A 22508-nucleotide genomic window follows, 5' to 3' on the forward strand; every position below is an offset into this window, starting at 1 on the left:
AATTTCCTGTTTTTCTTTCTTTAACTGATTAATACACCACAGGAACCTTGGCTCCCTCTGCTCGGACCTTTAACCTGAGCTATGAAGAAATACTTTAGTGACTCATTCACTCATGAGATCTTCTGGACGACATCCTTATACGTGAAAACAGAAACCACAGCGAGTTCTTACATGCAAACAGACCCCTGGACATGCAGTGACCTCCACTACATTCAGCATTTCATAAACCACAGACTTGCAGTCGGGTTCACGCTGTGCTCGGGGGAGTGGTGCGAGGACGCGTCAGAGGGAGGTTTCAGCGTGTTGGGGCAAGATACACCGCCTCTCTTTTGCCTTCAACATTAGTGTTTAAGGAAACCGCGGAGTGCCTCTGATTGCTGACATTTGGACTTATTCTCACTTTCTATCTCCATCATGGATCATGTGCCAAGAGTCTAAACGAGGATGCAGGACAGCTGGGATTCACAGACAAACTCAACGAGCGAGCTCAATGATAAATACACATCTCAAGGTACGGCCTTATCCTGGTGGGGTTTACTTAAATAACTGTGTGTATACAGGCCACCTTTGAAAAGAAAACAAAAAGGACCATCGTTGCTCTCCTGCTTCCTTGACTTCATTCTTAGGGAATTTCCCAGGTAGGTTCTTGGCTTCGTGTCATTTGGTTGCCCAATCATTTAGTGTTTTAGTATCAAATTTTTAATTATTATAAAGATGTTCCTTCTCCAGCACTGTTCAGTTGGGTTTCATGTAAACTGTCTATCTAAAACAGAGTATGGACATTTAATTACTAAATACCTCAATATTCTGCATTCTTCTGAGATTAACACGACATTAAAAACCAGCTGCCTCATATCGTATCAATCTCTATCCCGCTCTGACGTGACACAGACGCAGGTCACTTGTTCTGCGGTTAAAAGCACCAGAGCATTGGACGTGGATCTTTTGCGTCCTTGTGCTTGCAGGGTGGGGCCTCGTGGATCAGAATAATCCTGGTGCCTCCTGTGGATACTGATCATGTTTGGGAGGCTAGGTCAGTGCCTGGGGCTATTATCTTTCTTCTGTGGCCTGGTGGGGCACAGTGTCTCGCTCCTGTCAGAGTGCTGTGGCTGTGCACAGGTTATTTAGTCCACAGCAATGTTTAGGGTGGCTACTGAGTGCTAAAAGCTAATCGATTTACTAATATTTGTGACAATAACAACCACACGAATAAAGCACCAACGATTTCCCATTAACGTTATGGCTGATCACTATGGAACGCCAGGACTGCCATAATGAATTAATTAAATACACCATTAAATAATTAATTCATTGTGGCAATAATTAATTAAAATGGGAAATAATTAATTAAATAAATAGTTATGACACATGTAATTAATTAATTATTGACACATTTAATTAATTATTTATGTATTTCACATTTTAATTAATTATTGACACATTTAATTAATTATTGACACATTTAATTAATTATTTATTGACACATTTAATTAATTATTTATGTATTTCACATTTTAATTAATTATTGACACATTTAATTAATTATTTAATGATATATTTATTTATTTCATTTTGGCAGTCCTGGCGCCTGGCTCTCATCATGAAATAATTTTATCTGTCAACCTCACCCATCAAACTCAGGGGGCGGGGTTAACGCTGATCGACTCAAAACCATTGCTTTGGCCTGGTGGCCATTGTTTTTAGCACACAACAACCAGCATGTGGAAACTAACAGAACTGAACTTTGAAAAACCCTGTTTGTGTGTGTCACCAAATACAGTTTTAATATTTTTTTAGCCGAGAATGTAGTGGTTTAATCTTCATGTGTCTGGTCGGTTTCTCAAGATACAGCCTCTTTGCAAAAGTGCTTCGATGATTTCGGAGATGTCTGCCCAGTCTCACGGCAAAGCGTGGATAGACCCGCTCGCCTCGCAAGCAATCGAGCTGTTATTACCACCGACAAAGTGCAGGCCCCGGTACACAGCTAATAATCCCCGCTGACACGGACTTCTTTTACTGAGGTTATATTTATCAGGGTTTTATTTCCTGATGTTCTTATGTGTCCTACGTGTTTCAGTCGCCAATTCTGAATTATAACTAACATTAAAAACATGTTTAAGGAGGAGAGAGAGCAAATAAACTTGATTAACAGCTGATCTTTGGGTTTTTGTTCAGTCATCAGCGTGACCTGTGTATAAACGCATAAAAGAGATAACGTTGGTGTTTCCGTCATGTAGTAACTGCTTTAACTGTACAAAGGTTGTTCGAAACTATGACACACATACAGACGTCATGATGTTCGGCTAATATTTTTATTGTGAATATTAATCATGAGGGTAAACGGACCTGCACACCACGGAGCAAGATCAGCATGTCCACGATATCTTCAGCTCTCTGAGGTAACACAGCGTTTCCCAGCTGACTAATCTAACTGTCATCTACGAATAATTCACGGGTCATATCAATATGATTTTACAGAAAAGCATCCTTAATACTGACTATTCCAGAGACGTGAAAATCTACAGCATAAAGAACACAAAAATATAGCAGTCTAACGCAACACTGTAACAGAGATGAACCATCAGTTTGTCAAAGCGGAATGAAAGCGATTGGTTGAACAGGTGAACCTGTGCTTAGAAAACCTATTAAAAAACAGATGATATAATATTTCTGTCCAGGTTGCAGTCTGCATTATGAACATGTAGTTGGAAACTCTGCTCCTCTCGGTGGAAATGCGCCTTCTCCTTCCTCTTTGTATAAAAACATTTTAAAAGTCAGTTTAATCTCAAAATTTACTGTTAAATCCAAAACACACCAGATAAAGAATTTATTTTTTAGATTTGCTCAGTTGTAAATAAAACAGCGAAGTAAACGTGACCCGACAGACAAAACCTGAGTGAATTAAGTCCAGCGTTTAACCACTGAGAGCTAAAACTCAGGTGAGGTTTCAAAGCTGTGTGCCGGTGATTGGACATCAGCCGCTGATAAAGTGCTCTGTTGGGAAACAAGCTCCAGCAGCTCTGCGCTCGGGAAAAACTATATTTACTTATCTTGTGCAGAAAAATGTGCTGACGTTGCGTAATATCGAGCACCGGCTGCCCAGTTAAACTGTGACTATCACCAAGTAACGCGGGCGTGTTTCTTGAATTAGCAGCAGGTGTTAAACAGCTGACAGGTGAGGAGGAGGATGCATGCAGGTAAACTGAGGGCCTGTTGAGCTGATCGCTGGTTTCGTGAGAAAATTGTCAGCTCGTTCTTTATGTTACAGAAGCACAGAGACACAAGACCAGGTGGAAAGAGACGATCGTTCGGTGAAAATGAGAATTTGCGAATGCAACACGTGGAACACGGAGAGTGGAATATGTAAACAAACCGGTTAACGTAACCCCCTCGGTGCACTCTGCATGCTGACTGTTAGCAGAGCTACTGAAATCTCTGAAAACATCTGAGCACCTTTGCAAACATGTTCTATGTTGACAACCTGACCAGACGTGAAGATTACAGCGCGACATTCGTGGCTAAAACACTGTTAAAAGTGTAGTTGATGACAGAAAAACGGGGTATTTTAAAACTACACCACCAACATTGCTGCCTGTGATTTGAAATGTATTCTGGGATACCTGGCTGCCCCAAGTCTACACAAGCAATCGATTATCTAGGATCGACCTGTTTTGACTTACTTTGCACGGCAACCAATCAAATGTTAGAGAAGCAGCATGGGCAGCGTTAACCCCGCCCCCTGAGTTTGATGGGTGAGGTTGACAGATAAAATTATTTCATGATGAGAGCCAGGCGCCAGGACTGCCAAAATGAAATAAATAAATATATCATTAAATAATTAATTAAATGTGTCAATAATTAATTAAAATGTGAAATACATAAATAATTAATTAAATGTGTCAATAACTAATTAATTAAATGTGTCAATAATTAATTAAATGTGTCAATAATTAATTAAAATGTGAAATACATAAATAATTAATTAAATGTGCCAATAATTAATTAATTACATGTGTCATAACTATTTAATTAATTAATTATTTCCCATTTTAATTAATTATTGCCACATTTAATTAATTATTTAATGGTGTATTTAATTAATTCATTATGGCAGTCCTGGCGTTCCATAGATCACTGCTGATGCCATGTTTTATTTAAATATTGGTGTACCAAGGCCCTGTTTTCTCTTCCTCAGATGAACGCAAAGCAGTGCAGAAGAGAACCTTCACCAGGTGGATGAATGTGTTTCTGCAGAGAGTAAGGCACAAATCAGTTCATCAGATCACTCTGAAAAAAATGTGGTTATCAATGAGGGTCATGCTTTTCCCCCCCAGCGGGACCCTCCCATCGAAGTGCACGACCTGTTCACAGACATTCAGGATGGCAAAATCCTCATGGGCCTGTTGGAGGAGCTGTCTGGGTGCAGACTAGTAAGAATCGTGCTGTTCGGTGGACAAATGTGATGCCGAGAAAGATTGAGCCAAAGTTTAAATTTGGCCACTGCAAGCGTAGCAGGAGTCTGGAAGCAGAGATTCACCAGGAGACGCTGGGAGCCCAGTTCCTGTGAAAAAGAGTTTGCTGTCATGGCCAGAGACAGGAAATGTTTTAATTACTGCTGATGTCATTTCCTTTTTTCTGTTTAATTAGTCTCAAGCCTAACGCTTTGTCAAAGCCAAGCCAGCAGTTTCTCCCAGTTTACTGTCTTCGTGCTGTTGGTAACGTCATTGCTCAGGGTTGCTATAATAACGGGAGCAGTCTTCTTAACAGCAATAAAATCATCCAGCTCGTTTCCCCAAACATGTTTTTCTCGTCTAACTTTGTTAGCTTTATAGGTTTAGGTCTTCTTCTCAACGCATCTTCAGACTTAACAACATTTCCAAGGCCTTGGTCTTTCTGGATGACAGACATGTGAGTGTGTTGTTGACATTGCTCTGACACGTATGAATGACATGATTTAAATCAGGAATAACAAGTGACTGATGTTTCCTTGTTGTCTCCCAGGTAAAGCTGCTTGGCATCGACGCTTCTGGAATTGCTGATGGAAAACCGTCTGTTGTTCTTCACCTTGTTTGGAGCATCATCTTGCATTTTCAGGTTGGATTTATCATCTATGAGTCAAATGTCTTAATGTATCATCTTAGACTCACACCTCTGTGTTCCTCCTGCACAGGTAAAGGAGGTGATGGGAGGCCTCCAGAAGCATTTGTCTTCCAGCCTTTCCGCCTTGTCAATGAGCAGTTATCCATCCTCTAATGACCTCTCACCCCAGCCAAGTGACACTGGCACATACTCTTGCAGCACGCTGCCAAGTAAAGGCAGGAAGGCTGGCAGGGAAGCAAAGTATCATGGGAAAGCAATCAAGGTGCTTCTGCAATGGGTCCAAAGATGCACATCAAAGTGAGCATAAAAAGATCAAAACACTTACAAAGTCATTTAATTAACACTGAGCTCAAACATATTCCCGCTCAAACAATGAAACAAAATGTCAGCAGGTTACTTTGAGCTCTAATAGGTGGTAAACTTATCCCTACATCAGCCCAAGATGAGCTTTCTTGTTAGAAATCAGAATAGTTTTAGCTGGAGCTGGAACGATGGCTCACGCTTGTCATTTAATTAAATGGCATTTTAAACCTTTTGCAGGTACGGGGTGGACGTGAAGGACTTTGGGAAGAGCTGGAGGAGCGGCTTGGCATTTCTTGCTTTGGTTAAGTCCATAAACCCAGACATGGTTGATCTGAGGGAAAGCTTTCATCGAGATCCAGTGGAAAACATCCGGCAGGCTTTCATGATAGCCCATCACAGCTTGGATGTACCTCCACTGCTGGAGCCTGAAGGTAAAAAATCACCATGTTGATTATGTGTCCAGACTTATGAGAGATTTCCTTTCAGTTTACAGTAAACTGTAAACATGAGAACAAGTCTTCTTTAAATGCATATATGAAATTCAAGCCCAGGGGGCTGACAGGACAAATGGAAATGAATGAATGTTTCTCTGAGGCGTATAGTGGATGGAGAAAAGGCACAAGCTGGTGCACAAAACATCAACAGCATACAGGAAGCTGTCAGACAGCACAGGACAGCCCACAGCTCCCACTGCCACGCCCCCGTTCTTGCAGCATGAAGATGACGGACAGTGTTACGCTTATGAATTAAGGGCCCTGCTTATACAACAGCACGGCCCTGAGTCAGGACTGTTATTGAACCAACTTACTTACAGAACCAACCATGGACTTATTTATTTATTTGAAGAGTTCAGAAAAACGTCCTGACTCAGGAACATGAAAAATGTATAAAATGAGAGTCATGTGGATTCACAATGTCTCTAGAGAAAGCCACAAATATCACATTTTATATCTCTTGCAATATTTAGTTAACATAAATTAGTCAGTGTTGAAATTTCAAATAAACCTGACTCGACCAACCCTCCCCTAAACCAGGAACCTTCAGCTCCACAGGGCCACACGATATGCAAATTATTATTTTGAGGGCCCACGTGGTGCATATACAGTAGTGATGTTCGATTCGTGAACGAATCGTTCAATACTCGAGAATCACTTTACTGACTCGTGAATCATGATTCACAAGCCCAACTGACTCACTGACTCATCCCTGTTGCTGTTAGCAAACTAATTCCATTAGTAGAAATATATCTAGCTAATAATTAAAATTGTGTGTGTGTGTGGGGGGGGGGGGGGGCGGGGGGGGGAACATGTTTCTCTCCTCCTGCTACCCCCCCAAAAACCCATCTCCATAGAGACTGTGTCTGCTTCCAAAAAGACAAAAAACAAACTAAAAACCAGCAACAAACAACTTAAACAATCACAAATAAAGAACAATACAGTATCCACATCTGAACCAAAGAGTGAAACAGTGAAATGTGGATTATTAAATATTAGGTCTCTCTCCTCCAAGTCTCTGTTAGTACATGACTTAATAATTGATCAACAAATTGATTTACTCTGCCTTACAGAAACCTGGTTGCAGCAGGATGATTATGTTAGTTTAAATGAATCAACACCCCCGAGTCATTCTAACTACCAGAAATCTCGAAGCACAGGTCGAGGGGGCGGTGTGGCAGCAATTTTTCACACCAGTCTATTAATCAATGAAAGACCAAGACAGACTTTTAATTCATTTGAAAGCCTGATGCTTCACCTCGTCCACCCCAGCTGTGAAACTCAGAAACCAGTCTTACTTGTTATCATCTATCGTCCACCTGGGCCTTACACAGAGTTTCTGTCTGATTTCTCAGACTTTATATCTAATTTAGTTCTGAGCTCAGATAAAATAATTATTGTGGGTGATTTTAACATCCATGTTGATGCTAAAAATGACAGCCTCAACATGGCATTTAATCTGTTGTTAGACTCAATTGGTTTCTCTCAAAATGTAAAAGAACCCACCCACCACTTTAATCACACTCTAGATCTTGTTTTAACATATGGCATAGAAACTGAACATTTAACAGTGTTTCCTGAAAACCCTCTCCTGTCTGATCATTTCTTGATAACATTTACATTTACAATAATTGATTACGCAGCAGTGGAGAGTGGACTTTATCAAAGTAGATGTCTTTCTGAAAGCGCTGTAACTAAGTTTAAGAATATAATCCAGCCACTGTTATCATCGTCAATGCCCTGTACCAACACAGAGCAGAGCAGCTATCTAAACGCTACCCCAACAGAGGTCGATTATCTTGTTAATAATTTCACCTCCTCACTACGTACGACTCTGGATACTGTAGCTCCAGTGAAAACTAAGGTCTCTAATCAGAAGTACCTGACCCCGTGGTATAATTCTCAAACACGTACCCTAAAGCAGATGACTCGTAATCTGGAGAGGAAATGGCGTGTCACAAATTTAGAGGATCATCATTTAGCCTGGAGAAATAGTTTGTTGCTTTATAAGAAAGCCCTCCGCAAAGCCAGAACAGCTTACTACTCATCACTGATTGAAGAAAATAAGAACAACCCCAGGTTTCTCTTCAGCACTGTAGCCAGGCTGACAAAAAGTCAGAGCTCTGTTGAGCCAACCATCCCTTTAACGTTAACTAGTGATGACTTCATGAACTTCTTCTCAAATAAAATTTTTATCATTAGAGAAAAAATTACCAATAATCATCCCACAGATGTAATATTATCTACAGCTACTCTTAGTTCCATTGATGTTAAGTTAGACTCTTTTTTTCCAATCGATCTTTCTGAGTTAACTTCAATAATTACTTCCTCCAAACCATCAACGTGTCTTTTAGACCCCATTCCTACAAAACTGCTCAAAGAAGTCCTGCCATTGATTAATTCTTCGATCTTATATATGATCAACCTATCTCTAATAATCGGCTATGTACCACAGGCCTTCAAGCTGGCTGCAGTTAAACCTTTACTCAAAAAGCCATCTCTAGACCCAGCAGTCTTAGCTAATTATAGGCCAATCTCCAACCTTCCTTTCATATCAAACATCCTTGAAAGAGTAGTTGTCAAACAGCTAACAGATCATCTGCAGAGGAATGGTTTATTTGAAGAGTTTCAGTCAGGTTTCAGAGTTCATCACAGCACAGAAACAGCTTTATTGAAGGTTACAAATGATCTTCTTATGGCCTCTGACAGTGGACTCATCTCTGTGCTTGTCCTTCTTGACCTTAGTGCAGCATTCGATACTGTTGACCATAATATTCTATTAGAGCGATTAGAACATGCTGTAGGTATTACAGGTATTGCACTGCAGTGGTTTGTATCATATCTATCTAATAGACTCCAATTTGTGCATGTAAATGGAGAGTCCTCTTCACACACTGAGGTTAATTATGGAGTTCCACAGGGTTCGGTGCTAGGACCAATTCTGTTTACATTATACATGCTTCCCCTAGGCAGCATCATTAGAAGACATAGCATACATTTTCACTGCTATGCAGATGACACCCAGCTCTATCTGTCCATGAAGCCAGATAACACACACCAATTAGTTAAACTGCAGGAATGTCTTAAAGACATAAAGACCTGGATGGCCACTAACTTTCTGCTTCTTAACTCAGATAAAACTGAGGTCATTGTACTCGGCGCTGAAAAGCTTAGAAATATGGTATCTAACCAGATTCTTACTCTGGATGGCATTAATAATAATAATAATAATGGATTGGATTTATATAGCGCTTTTCAAGGCACCCAAAGCGCTTTACAATGCCACTATTCATTCACTCTCACATTTACACACTGGTGGAAGCAAGCTACAGTTGTAGCCACAGCTGCCCTGGGGCAGACTGACAGAAGCGAGGCTGCCATATTGCGCCATCGGCCCCTCTGGCCAACACCAGTAGGCGGTAGGGTAAAGTGTCTTGCCCAAGGACACAACGACCAGGACATTGAGCCCGGGGACCGAACCGGCGACCTTCCGGTTACAGATACGCTTCCCAACCCCCTGAGCCACGGTCGCCCCATTACCTTGGCCTCCAGTAACACTGTGAGGAACCTTGGAGTCATTTTTGACCAGGATATGTCCTTCAACGCACATATTAAACAAATATGTAAGACTGCGTTCTTCCATTTGCGCAACATCTCTAAAATTAGAAATATCCTGTCTCAGAGTGACGCTGAAAAACTAGTTCATGCATTTATTACTTCCAGGCTAGACTACTGCAATTCATTATTATCAGGATGTCCAAAAAACTCACTGAAAAGCCTTCAGTTAATCCAAAATGCTGCAGCAAGAGTACTGACAGGGACTAGAAAGAGAGAGCATATTTCTCCTGTTTTGGCTTCCCTTCATTGGCTTCCTGTTAAATCCAGAATTGAATTCAAAATCCTGCTCCTCACATACAAGGTCTTAAATAATCAGGCCCCATCTTATCTTAATGACCTTGTAGTACCATATCACCCTATTAGAGCACTTCGCTCCCGCTCTGCAGGCCTACTTGTTGTTCCTAGAGTATTTAAAAGTAGAATGGGAGGGAGAGCCTTCAGTTTTCAGGCCCCTCTTCTGTGGAACCAGCTTCCAGTTTGGATTCAGGAGACAGACACTATCTCTACTTTCAAGATTAGGCTTAAAACCTTCCTTTTTGCTAAAGCATATAGTTAGGGCTGGACCAGGTGACCCTGAATCCTCCCTTAGTTATGCTGCAATAGATGTAGGCTGCCAGGGGATTCCCATGATGCATTGAGTTTTTCCTTTCCAGTCACCTTTCTCACTCACTATGTATTAACAGACCTCTCTGTATTGAATCATATCTGTTATTAATCTCTGTCTCTCTTCCACAGCATGTCTTTATCCTGTCTTCCTTCTCTCACCCCAACCGGTCGCAGCAGATGGCCGCCCCTCCCTGAGCCTGGTTCTGCCGGAGGTTTCTTCCTGTTAAAAGGGAGCTTTTCCTTCCCACTGTCGCCAAAGTGCTGCTCATAGGGGGTCATATGATTGTTGGGCTTTTCTCTGTATCTATGAAGCGCCTTGAGGCGACATTTGTTGTGATTTGGCGCTATATAAATAAAATTGAATTGAATTGAATTGAACAGCCAGTATCTTAACAAAAGCATTTCTGCTCTGAACTAGAAGAAAAAACCCTGAGTAGAAGCTCACATCAAGAAAATAGCTCCTCGGTTCACAGTAGCATCGCTCTGCTAACATGCTAACAGCTAACATGCTAACAGCACATTTGAGTTACTCAGCCCCTCCCTCCTGGCTCACAGCTTCTTCTTCTTCTTGGTTGGACACCAATGTTAAGGCGCATTACCGCCCCCTGGCTCACAGCTCAGTGGACATTTAGATGAGAAAATATATATTTGACACATTTAAGGAAAATACTAATAAAATAAAATAAACAAAATAAATGTTTATTAAGCAATTTTGATAGGAAATTGCTTAATTTTAGAAATGTTTTTGCTCTTTTTTGCTCTATAAAATAGTTGTTTTCTTTTAGAATCATTCATCTTAGCAGTAGGATTTACATGAAAAGAGAAACAAATTAAGTTTGAGTGAAAATATACATTTTTTTGCACTCTCTGGTTGACTGACTCAGTGAATCAAATGACTCAAAAAACTCGATTCACTTTGGTGAGTGACTCATTAACACTCGATTCAGTAAAAAGAATCAAATTTACCATCACTACTATCCAGCATGTTTCCCAGCAGTAAAGGGTATGTGGTTCAGTCCCTGGCTGCCACAGTCTGCATGCCAAGTATCCTTGTGCAACATACTCCCCCCTGGCTGCTCTCTGATGCATCCATCGCAGCGTGAATGAGTGTGAATGTTAGTGAGCACTTAAAAGCAAAGAAGGCAGTGCTTGTGTGATTGGCTGAGTGCGGCTACAGGAGAGTAGAAACACACTAATCAGCCATTTATATGTTCACCCTGTTTCTGGACACAAAGTGCTGCTCTTTGAAACTGATCAGGTTTAAGGCAAATCTACACTGGCTGGACTTACAAGCCACACACACACACACACACACACACACACACACACACACACACATATGATTTTTTTTAATCGTTCCCTGCAGATGTGGCGTGCACTTCACCAGACGAGCAGTCCATCATCACCTACGTCTCCATGTTCCCAAAGTGTCACTCAGGCACAGATGAGGTTAGTGCTGCACAAGTTCACCTTCACTACAGTCTCACAGCGAGGTAGATATAAAGAAAGAAATTTATATCACTCAGTTATTCTTGAAACTGCGTCGCTGTTTCCTAACGTAGCAAAGTCCTGCTGTGTACCTGAAAGTCTGAATCAAAAGGTGTCTTTGTTTAGAAAATGTAGTTTAGTAATTGTTTTTTTTAATAAGTGACATCAGGGTACAAATGAGTAAAATCGTTTTTGAGGGATTTTTACATAAAAACATTGATTTTCAGAACAATTACAGACTTCTGTGTAACGTCTGTTGTTACAGTAACAGATGGACAAACATATCTGTTCATAAATGACGTACTGAGAAGGATTAATGATATATAAATGACTTACTAATACCTTCATAGTGTGACATTATTGTTCTGCTATCACTGACATGCTTATATTACAGGCTCCCACACCAGATATTGACATTCCTGAGATTCCCAGTTTTGGATCACTTGAGTCCGTCAGCTTTGAAGAGACGGACGCTGATGTTCCAGAAGTCCAGGTGTTGCTGGAAGGCTTGGAGAAGAGCAGCGAGCAGCTTCTGTGGAAGCGTTGGTCTCGGAGATCTTCAGGAAGTCCACGTTCTCCGTCCGTTCGCACAAACGGAACAGCTGCCTCCGACCAACCTGCTGGGACTGCTTCAGACTCACATTACAAGAAAAGGAAAGGCAGTGCACGAAGCACTTTACAGCCACCCAGTCCTCTGGATGCTGGCATAGTCAGCCAGGAGGTCCAGCTGTGGTTGGACAGCGGACTGGATCACGGCTACGACGAGCGACGAGCACAAAGCTGCTATTCTTTAAGCTCCGAGGAAGGAATCTACGGATTACCGTCGCTGGATTCAGATGAGGAGGATGCATATAGCTACATCCTGGAGCTGAATAAAGATGTGTTTCAACCATCTAATCAGCTGAAAACACAAGTACCAAAGGTCAAAGAGGAAACAGCAGAGGAAGTGAAAGAAGAATCCAAATATCAGGAAGGCTCCTTTTTACAAAAGGCTGATTTTGAGCTTGAATCCGCCCAGGCAGTGGTGCACAGGAAGTTTGATTTTGACTTGAATGAAAGAAATCTCAGAAAAATGACAGACGGTGGAGCAGCGCTGGACTTTAAGCCAGAGGGTGAAAGTAGAAGCACAGAGGAGCATGAAGAGCAGCGGGCTGATAGAGCACAGAGCGATGATGATGGGGATTATTGTGAGGAAGAAAGGGGGAAAAAGATGTTCAAGAATGGGGTCAACAAAACAGAGGACGATGCAGCACAAGCAACTGTTGAAGTGGCCCGTTGGCAGGAGGACACCGAGGACGGAAGAGATGCAGAGCTTTCCAAAAAACGTGGACAGGTGGGAGGGCAGGATTTAGGGAATGAAAGCCAAGATGCTGCTGTGATGAAAGAAGATGGGAAGAGCCAGAAAAGTACAAATTCAGAAAGTTTTAAGGGTGAAGTAAATGTAAAAATAATAACTGATGAGGCTGCCTGTGAAGTCAGAAGTGACACAGAAGAAGAAAGTGGCAGGAAGTGCAAAGAAGAAAAAATGAGAGACGCTGATGAAGCGATGGATTCAGCAGCGTCGGGGTTTGTTAAATCAGCAGCTGGAGAGGAGACGACAGCGACAGAGCACGATGGGGAGGAGAGTCCCAGGACACGCACACTCGGAGGTTTCTGGCCTCCTGCCTGCAGTCCAACCCCTCAGTCACCCAGGTAACGATTTATCAGTAAACATATAACGCGGCTTTCACACAGATGATGAGCATCGTTTCCTTTTACAGCTGCTGCTGCTGTTTCTCTTGTATTGCAGCATAAAGCGAGTAAATACTGTCGCATTACTGTCAGAGGGTCTTTGTGCAAACAGCAGCCTGGGATGGAAAGCGCTCAGTCACAGTGTGATCACGGCCCAGAGGAATATTTCTATAGAGGCTGCGTTTTTCAGCTCAATAGTGCCACCTACTGATGAAGGGGGGGCAGAGACATGAGGCTGCTCATGGGAACTAACAAACTTCACGCCCCTTAAACATCCTGGTCTCCCTCTTCATGTCTAAGGCTACGTTCACACTGCAGGCGAAAGCCCATCAAATCCGATTTTTCTGACCCTCTGCGACCATCTATCCGATCATGGTGTGACAGTGTGAACGGCACAAATCCGATATTTTCAAATCCGATCTGGGTCACTTTTGTATGTGGTGCTGAATCCGATACATATCAGATGTTTTAGAAAGCTGCTGTTTGATGGTCAAGTCGCATTAAATCCGTCTTTTACGTCACCGACACAAGACAGACGCCAATTATCAGCGCCGGAGAAGACATCGTGAACGCTTCCTGGACATCCAGCGTAGATGTCAGTGAAACTGTTGGGAACAACGTTGGAGAAACGTGAATATTTTATTTGTTCTGTATAATCTGCAGATTCTGACAGAAATCTGCAACTATCCTTTGAAGCAGCGCTCCTCTAAAACAGCAATAAGGATCATTATTAGGTTATTTACATTATTATGTAAATAACAAAATAACTTAAAGCAAAAATTGGGAAAAGTCTGAAGTCTTTATATTAAGGTCCATCAGTCAAACAATACTGTTGCTCTGGGTCTAAACAGAGCGCGTTGTGTGTGACGTCTTCTTTTGCGCATGCGGCCGCTTTGAGCGTCACACTAGAGCGCGTTTGCTGTCGCATTTTATTTGTAGTGTGAACGAGCAGACAAAAAAATCTGATTTGATCAAAAAATCAGAATTGAGCATCAAGACCTGCAGAGTGAACGTAGCCTCAGCACTTACCTAAACAGTATCGTCACACTGAGAAGTTTGAGTTATCAGTGTTTTTATATATGAAATAAAAGATGCTTCACTTTCGAGCATGTTTTAGGGTTTCTATTAAGTCACATGGCTGCTTAAAGCTAACTTAAAGTCTGATGAACCCAGAATGCTGTTTATTGTAATTTAGCCATAGAAAACAAGGTAAAGAGTTAACATGGAAGCTCCTGTTTGGATAAACACTATAAAAAGACATTTGAATGTATCTGTAGTTTTTGCTACTCCTGATTTCGATGTGGTTGCTTCAACGTGTGCAGTACCTTCACCTCACACTTTGTTTGTCTCCAGCGGTGACGAAGGATCCCTTCTTCAGCCTTCAGCAGCCTCTTGTGGTGTGACCCTGTCAGAGCTGGAAATGCTCCTGGCCTGCTGGATCCTGCTGTACTGCTGCCTCCTCCTCAGTCAGACGAACCTCTGAGTCACTGCAGCACAAGCTTCTTATTCCAACATGCTCACGAGCCCAGTTACCACTAATGAGGCAAACAGGGACACATGAGGCTGGACTGACTCTTCGTCTGCGACAGTTTCCTAAAGACGCCATTTAAGCAGATACACAGAATAATCTGATAAGACTCAGGGCCATAGTTTCAGATAAAGCTAAATCCTGTAATCCTCATTGTTACACAGACGTTCAGCTGCTCGGTCTTGCACCGCACTTATTATCAGAAATGGTTTGGGGGCTTTTTTTTTTTTTTTTGCTGAACACATGTCCAAAAATTGATTTTCCTAGAAAAATGACTCCTTTTTGAAATTCACTGGACAAAACCGACCACACGGTGGCGCTGCAGCATCGCAGCGACCTTCTTATTGGACAAACTGTCTACACAGCATCCTGCTGCCTGCTGAAGATCCCATGTGACCTGCTGTTTAATTAGAAGCTGTATTGACAAGTGAAGATTAAGCTGATAATACTTAATGAGCACTTTGGCATTTCACAGACTCTCACTGTGTCACTTATGGCTGAGTGTGGACCGCTTTATTGTCTTCATCTCGGATGCTGCCCGAGTTCAATCTTATTTTTACCACAGGCTTTCTCCGTCATATTTTTGTGACCATCTGATACAAACAATAAAGCAGCTGCTTGATGTGTGTGCGTGTGATCCACTCGTAAACAGATAGATGTTGTCATTTTAAGCAGTTTGGACTATTAGGTAATGCCTTTTGGAATATCACAGTGACAACAGAGCGAAACAGAAGCATGCATTAGATACGTAAGTCTTCAAAATCCACGTTGAAGAGAAAGTGTATTAAGTTGGGGGTCGGGTGAGTATTCTCTGTCCTCTCTGCCCACAAATACTCAAACATTCACTGCTGGTCAAATTCTAAGAAGTTAAAAACACACTGCCTTTGTTTGCTTAGAGCATTACCCCCGAGTTGAAAGCTCAGCCCTGGAGATCGATATACTTTCAACACCGCCACCCCCACACCGAGCCACGACAACAACACTCCCCCAAAGCAAGGGGTTTGTTGGTCTTATGCACGGTCAAGCCAGGATAGCGAGAGAAGCAGCAATGATGTCTGCTGTGTGTGGTTTTATATGTATAACAGTGTTGCTAACGTGTCCCTCTGCGTATAGATCAGCTGTACCGAGGCCTGAGGGAGAGAGAGGCCGATCAGCTGCAGCAGCTCGGTACATCAGCCCTAAACACGGCCTCGACCTTTGAACCGTATCCTGACCCGGCCAGCAGAACTGCTACTGAGCCTGACGTCCAGCAGCAGCATCACCCTCGGGCCTGGGTCAGCTCTGGCTCAGCTTGCCCAGCTTCTGGGTCTGATAACCAGAGCCGGCCCTGGAGGCCCAGGGATGGTGGCCAGCTAGACAGAACACAGCCTGCAGGCCACCATATCTGCTCTCACAGATTTGCAATGCAGCCTCATCTCCAGGAGGGAGGGAGTGGAGGTGGGCTTCAGAAGGCAACATCTGGAGCTAGGACAGATGCTGGGATGGGTGGTGCCACAGCAGGAGTGGCAAATTGCACCTCAGGCAGATGATGGCGCAAAAAAAAAGAACGGGGGGTCAGTTAAGATTGCGTAGCAGCCTACATGTTGATGGACGAGCTACACTATAAAAATGTATTTTCCAGCTCTCATGAATCTGAGTCCTCTGTCTGCAGCGTCAGCTCTGAGACTTGGAGGAAACACCTGCAGGCCTCTGACAAACTATTAACAATCATGTGTATTTCAAAGGTAGCTTATAAGTATATACGTTTCAAAGATTATATTTATATATATTTATATTTATACATGAATATGGGGTTAGAGTATAAACCAAGTGGTTTTTTATAGGAATGAAACTTTATTATTATGTGTTGATCATGTCAATAACAAACACATCAGGTATTCAACTATTTGAAAAGCCCCACACAGACCTTCAGGCTGAACGCTGCAACCACCTCGCTGCTCCTGGTTTCCGCCTCTCTGACAGCTGTATGAGCTTCTGGCTCAAGAACGGGAAGCCTGGGCCAGCTGGGAATGCAGCTGGTTAAAACCACAGCATGTCAATCTACCAACGATACATCGGGCTGGGATTGAGTCATTTTGCTTCCCCGTTGGAACATCTCCCAACAGTGCTGAAATATTTTACTTAAAGCGGATGCAGCATGGTGTATTTAAGCGAATACAGAATTTAAAATATCCAAGTAGTATCTTAGGTACAGATTTATGATATCCTACTGCAGCACAGACTCAAGATGTTTGACTGCATCTGTGTCATTTTGCATCCTTTCTTCATACAGAGATTCAAAGTATTCCAGGTTAACACAGCGTAGGAGGACTGTTTGTTACCCAAACATACTTTTACTTCATGGCTCCATCTTTCTGAATATGAAAACATGCTTATTTTGTTTTATGTAAGTTTATGTTTCCAGTTTAGTCTTGTGTATAAAACATAAACATAAAGCCATCTATTGGATATTGGGGATTTTCTTATTTTATTTTATTTTATTTTATTTTATTTTTATTAATAATAACAATAATATATATATATATATATATATATATATATATATATATATATATATATATATATATATATATTTTTTTTTTTATTTTTTTTTACAAAATTCATAATCAGTAATGTCATAAATGAAAAACTATGTACAACAGTTCCAACCAGCAAAATATTATCAAGCTACTGGAGCAAAAAGCCAAAGAATGATTCAGGAATATTGATGCAATAATGTAAGTTATGTTTCATAATTTAGGTATTTTTTCTGAATTAAAATAAAAGTAATTAGATTAGACAGTTTGCAAAATAAAGGCTTTAAATCTAAAGATGTAAAAATGTGGACTCGTTAATCCAGATACAGGAAACAGTACCTGGACACAGAATCATACCTGATAACACAAGTTTGAATGCTGTGTAAAATATAAATCAAGCAGAATGGAACGATTTATGATTATTAACTTATATTTTACACACAATAGAATTTAGAAACCATAAAATGTTAAGATGGAGAAAATGTACAATTTTGAGAAAGAATAATATCTCATTGTTAACCTGATGGCAAATAACTCATCTCATAAAAGTTGAGATCAGGACATTTTTACAGCTGTGCAACATCCCTCCTCCTTCTAACAACAGTCTGTAAACATCTGGGAACTGCAGAGAGCAGCTGTTGTTATTTTCAGGTGGTGAGTGTCTGGATTACAGTGTGGTGTCCATGTTTGCTGAGAAAGAATTTCAGATTTTGATTCGCCCGACCACAGAACAGTTTTCCATTTTGTCTCAGTCTGTTTTAAATAAGCTTTGGCACAGAGAAGACATCATTGCTTCTTCATAATGTTCACATGTGGCCAGAGATGGGTAGTAACGTTACTTGTAATGCGTTACTGTAATCTGATTACTTTTTTGTAATCAGATTACAGTAACGCAATCTGATTGCGTTACAGATCAGATTGTAACGCAATCAGATTGCGTAACGAGTAAAGTAAGGGATTACTATTGCAAAAACAGTAATTAGATTACCGTTACTTTCCCGTAGGAACGCTGCGTTACTGCGTTACTAAAACCGTGATTTTTTTGCGAGAATGTCTCATGACAGTGACGTAAGCGAGTGCGACGTTCGTGACAACAGCTGTGTGCAGATCAACAATGGATCATATATCGAGTGCAGAGAGAGTATGAGCGTGCAGCGTTTAAAGCGTGGAAGTACTGACCTTACTTTGAGTTTGATTCCATAAAAAGTGACAAAAACATTAGTGTCCGTTGTGCGTGGGAAGAAAACTTCTTTTTACAGAGAAAAAAACCCCTAAACTTCCAAACAAGCACCGAGTAGCTACGACGTAATGGGAAACTCACAGAGAAACTCGCGGATTCTTCCACTGACCGCGGCACACCTGCACCAGGGTAACCCTCCGCCTACCCCACTCCTGCTTTACAGGTGAAAATAGAGCAACAGGACCGCTAGTCTTTGACTTTATTTATTTTCTGCTGTGTTTTACTTGCATCTATTTGAAAGACTGAGTGTAAACACACAAAATATTTTATTTTATGAGCTGGAATGTGCAGAAAATAGGTTTAAATGTTAAACTAATTTTAAATTTTTGCTTGATGCATAAAGTTAAAAGATTAAAACTGATAAAACAAGTTTTAAAAAGAGACTTTTCATTTGATTACATTTTGTATGATGATTATGCAGAAAAAGTAGAATTGGGCTGAAAGATCTATCACTTTATCACCTATTCAGGTTGTAAATCGTGTTTTTAAAAAGTAACTAAGTAACTAAGTAACTAATTACTTTTGAAAATAAGTAATCAGTAAAGTAACAGGATTACTTTTTTGGGGAAGTAATCAGTAATTAATTACTGATTACTTTTTTCAAGTAATTTGACCAACACTGCATGTGGCTTCTTCTTTGCATGACAGAGCCTTAACCTGCCACCGTGGACGCAGTGGTGAACTGTGTTCACACACATACGTTTGCAGATTGGTGAACCTCTGCCTCAAAGATGCTCTTTTAATAGCCGGTCGTCTTATTTTCCAGCCTGTTGTTAATCTCTCCCAACTTTTATCAGATTTGTTGGTGTCATCAAATTAAAAACAATCACTTTTCTTAAAGTGGAACACAAACTGGGATTGTGCGTTGTGTCCCAGTTGTTGTGATAATCCTTAGAACACCTCTGAAGCAGTGAGGTGAAAACACTGTCAACACCACAACCGTTATATGTACATTTATGCAGAGGTGAGTCCAGGTGTGACCCCGTTGTGAAATATGTTCACTGATAAGTGTTTTGACTCCTGAATCCACAGTCTGTGGAGCTGTGTCAGTCCAACTGCTTCCTGTTGTCAGGTGGAGTCGTTTACTAGTCAGATATAATTACTGTCAGTGAAACGTCAGGTTGTAACACGGCTTCTCAGAGCAAACGCATTAACAGACTGACTGTTGTTTCCACAGGCGGGTCTCCTGAGGAGCGCTGGGGCATCATCCACTTTCTCCCACTCAGCCAACTTCTCTGGATTATTGGAGGGAAAGATGCCGTCACTCCTCGAGGTTAAGAAAGAACCAAATAATGGAAAACCATGAAGCTGCCAAACACACTGAAACACAACAAAAGGTTTTTACTTTTCCCTTGTCTCCTTCACCTCATTCAGAGATCCACTTCTCCTCACTCTGTCCTCTAACTGCTCCTTTTTCCATGTCCTTACATTTAGACACCTCATGAGGTCACGCTGAAGGTGGGAGAAACTAAGGCAAAGGACGGGGGAGACCTGACACCATGCTCGACTTCTCTGCCCCCCCATGAGTAACCTTTGGCAGCTCGTTCATGCTCATAATCTGTGACGCGGGGCTCCTCCTGCTTATTGGACGACTCGTGGATCCCACGACGTCTCGACATGAGTGAACATCACACAGAGAAGATGACAGTCGCGGTGCAGCGTATCATTTCCAGTCAGGAAAACAGCAGTTTCACTGAAGTTGCAGAGGGAGTTTGGTCTTTCAAACATTACAGGGTGATTTATGGTTTATTTCTCCGTTTTCATGAAATGATGAAAAGAGATTTAAATGGCAGCAATTTATCCCCGTGACTGAGTCTCTGCTATTCTTGCAAAAGTAAAACAGAGAAAAGCTTTTCTCTCATTACAAAAGCATTTTCTCTTTTTGTCACTTTTTCACTCTGAAAGCTATTTCCTCCTGTAACATCTCTTCATCATCTTTGGCAATTACTGGAAATTGTTTTGCAAGAGCGTGTAGCATCATTCTCCAACAGCAGAAGAGAAATGCTCACGATGTCGTGTCACATTAGCACGCTGAGGTTTAGCAGCTCGTGCTTTTCACCTCACTCAGTCTTGTGTAGATGTCGTGATGATCTTAAGCTCACTGAGAAGATGATGAATGGATAATAGTTTGATTAACAGGACAACAGATTTATCACACGCATATTAATCAAGAGCAGTCCCACTGACTGATGGAAACCCAGATCAAAGTGTCCCAGAAGTGTAATCTGGATAAAATATCCGGGTTTTCCTTCCATGGATCATATAATCCAGCTCACCTTTGACCTGGTCCAGGAAGGAAGAGTTTCACCTAAAGTGGCTGCATTGATATGTTTGTTCTATTTCTGCTTTTTGCATGTGCTGCTCGGCTCTGTTGTTGCTTTGCACAAATATGTGCACATATTTAACGGCACCATCTGCCGTTTTTTGAGCGATGGTGGACCAAAAACACCAGCGCAGATCGGTGTCACGATGACAATGAAACGGTGATTCAAGAGATAACAAATGAACAGTGAACAAGGCTGTTTAATGTTAATGGGGGCAATGCCGTCATAGCAACTCTACTACTATTATTATCTCTGTATGTGGAAGGACACTCTGGGCCAGACTGTTTATATATTTGACAACTGATAAAAACCCATAAATACACAAAAAACTCTCAAAACCTTGTTAGGTTTTGAGAGTTTTTGTGTATTTATGGTTTTGTTGCCACTGAGCAGGATTTTTATCAGTTCTCTTCAACATTTGTTTGTTTGAGGATCTCAGATGCTTAATTTTAGATGGTGAGAAAATGAGAAAATATGATAAAAATCATAAATAACGTGCAGCTGGAGGGGAGCTAATATGGCATGTAGTGCCAACAATTCAGCGTTAGCCCTGCGACAGACCCGTGACCCGTCCAGGGTCATTCCCTGCCTCTCAGTGACCCGACTTTTACACGTTAATTAAATTTGAGCTGTTAATGATTCCTAATGTAAATAAGAGTGGAAATGAATGTTGCAGAAAAACTGTTATTGTTTGATTCAGTGCACTTTAAATGTGGAGTGCGCTCTAAGTCCTGTTACTTATTTCTAATGTGGAGGCTGCACATTAGAGCTCGGGACACGGTTTCGCTCGTCAGCAGGTCAAACAAAATGACTTTTAGTGACTGAACAGGTTTTTGTGGTGTGTTAACACAGCCAGGCTTTCTTTGAGCCCAGCACATCATTATGTGTTTTGGCAGCAGCATTTCCGTCAATGTAAAATAAAATTAGCATCTGATTAGGACCAAGTATAAAAACATTTTCACATTTTCTGCATCACTAAATGATTCAGTGTAAATTACAGCACCAACGCGACACGCTGTTTGTGCTTCAGAGAGTTACTCAGAAACTTTAAGCTCCACATAGCTCAATAAGCTGCAGTATTAACCTCCTCAGACCCGAACTCTTCCACGACATGCTTTTTTAATTTCACTTTTATATTTGGGCTGATTGGGGCCCGGTCAATGTAAAAACAAAGAATTACCAGATTTTTTTTTACCAGGGCAAAAAAATTATTTTTGTTTTTAAGAAAAATCAGAGCCACATATGAGGATATTTGGTTAAATTTTGATAGAACAGTAGCAGCATAATGTCCTCGTAGGAGGATATCAGGCCCATGTAGAGCAAAATTGATCCATCCATCCATCCGCTTCTCCTTTTCAGGGTCGCGGGGGGCGCTGGAGCCTATCCCAGCTATCATAGGGCGAGAGGCGGGGTACACCCTGGACAGGTCGCCAGTCTGTCGCAGGGCCAACACACAGGGACAGACAACCATTCGCACTCACATTCACACCTAGTGGTAATTTGGATTTTCCAATTAACCTATCCCCACAAGCTGCATGTCTTTGGATGGTGGGAGGAAGC

General features: G+C 41.5%; 1 protein-coding gene and 1 pseudogene across 2 annotated transcripts; both read left to right on the forward strand.

Annotated features, from left to right (window-relative positions):
• Positions 1–242: 242 nt before the first annotated feature.
• On the forward strand, positions 243–15919 carry clmnb (calmin b). Of its 2 annotated transcripts, none has more exons than XM_085133899.1 (10): positions 243–1033; positions 4196–4257; positions 4335–4430; positions 4825–4908; positions 5002–5094; positions 5171–5397; positions 5641–5834; positions 11488–11570; positions 12004–13301; positions 14694–15919. In XM_085133899.1, exons 1-10 carry the CDS (start codon positions 1018–1020, stop codon positions 14821–14823), a joined length of 2283 nt encoding a protein of 760 aa, XP_084990025.1. In that variant the 5' UTR covers positions 243–1017; the 3' UTR covers positions 14824–15919. The 2 variants fall into 2 exon arrangements, with proteins under 2 accessions (XP_084990025.1, XP_084990024.1); XM_085133898.1 differs by having other exon boundaries at positions 251–511; positions 14694–15913.
• LOC146501260 (uncharacterized) lies at positions 15881–22124 on the forward strand (annotated as a pseudogene).
• The last annotated feature ends 384 nt before the right edge of the window (positions 22125–22508 follow it).

This window comes from Neolamprologus multifasciatus, chromosome 15 (assembly GCF_963576455.1).
Source record: "Neolamprologus multifasciatus chromosome 15, fNeoMul1.2, whole genome shotgun sequence".
Lineage (NCBI taxonomy): Eukaryota > Metazoa > Chordata > Actinopteri > Cichliformes > Cichlidae > Neolamprologus > Neolamprologus multifasciatus.

Bases quoted from the DNA above. Each gene is read 5' to 3' on its own strand.
- clmnb (XM_085133898.1), top strand. From the start codon at position 445: ATGCAGGACAGCTGGGATTCACAGACAAACTCAACGAGCGAGCTCAAT. The intron at 5,398-5,640 runs GTGAGCATAAAA...AACCTTTTGCAG, and splicing joins GTCCAAAGATGCACATCAAA to GTACGGGGTGGACGTGAAGG. The intron at 11,571-12,003 runs GTTAGTGCTGCA...CTTATATTACAG, and splicing joins GTCACTCAGGCACAGATGAG to GCTCCCACACCAGATATTGA.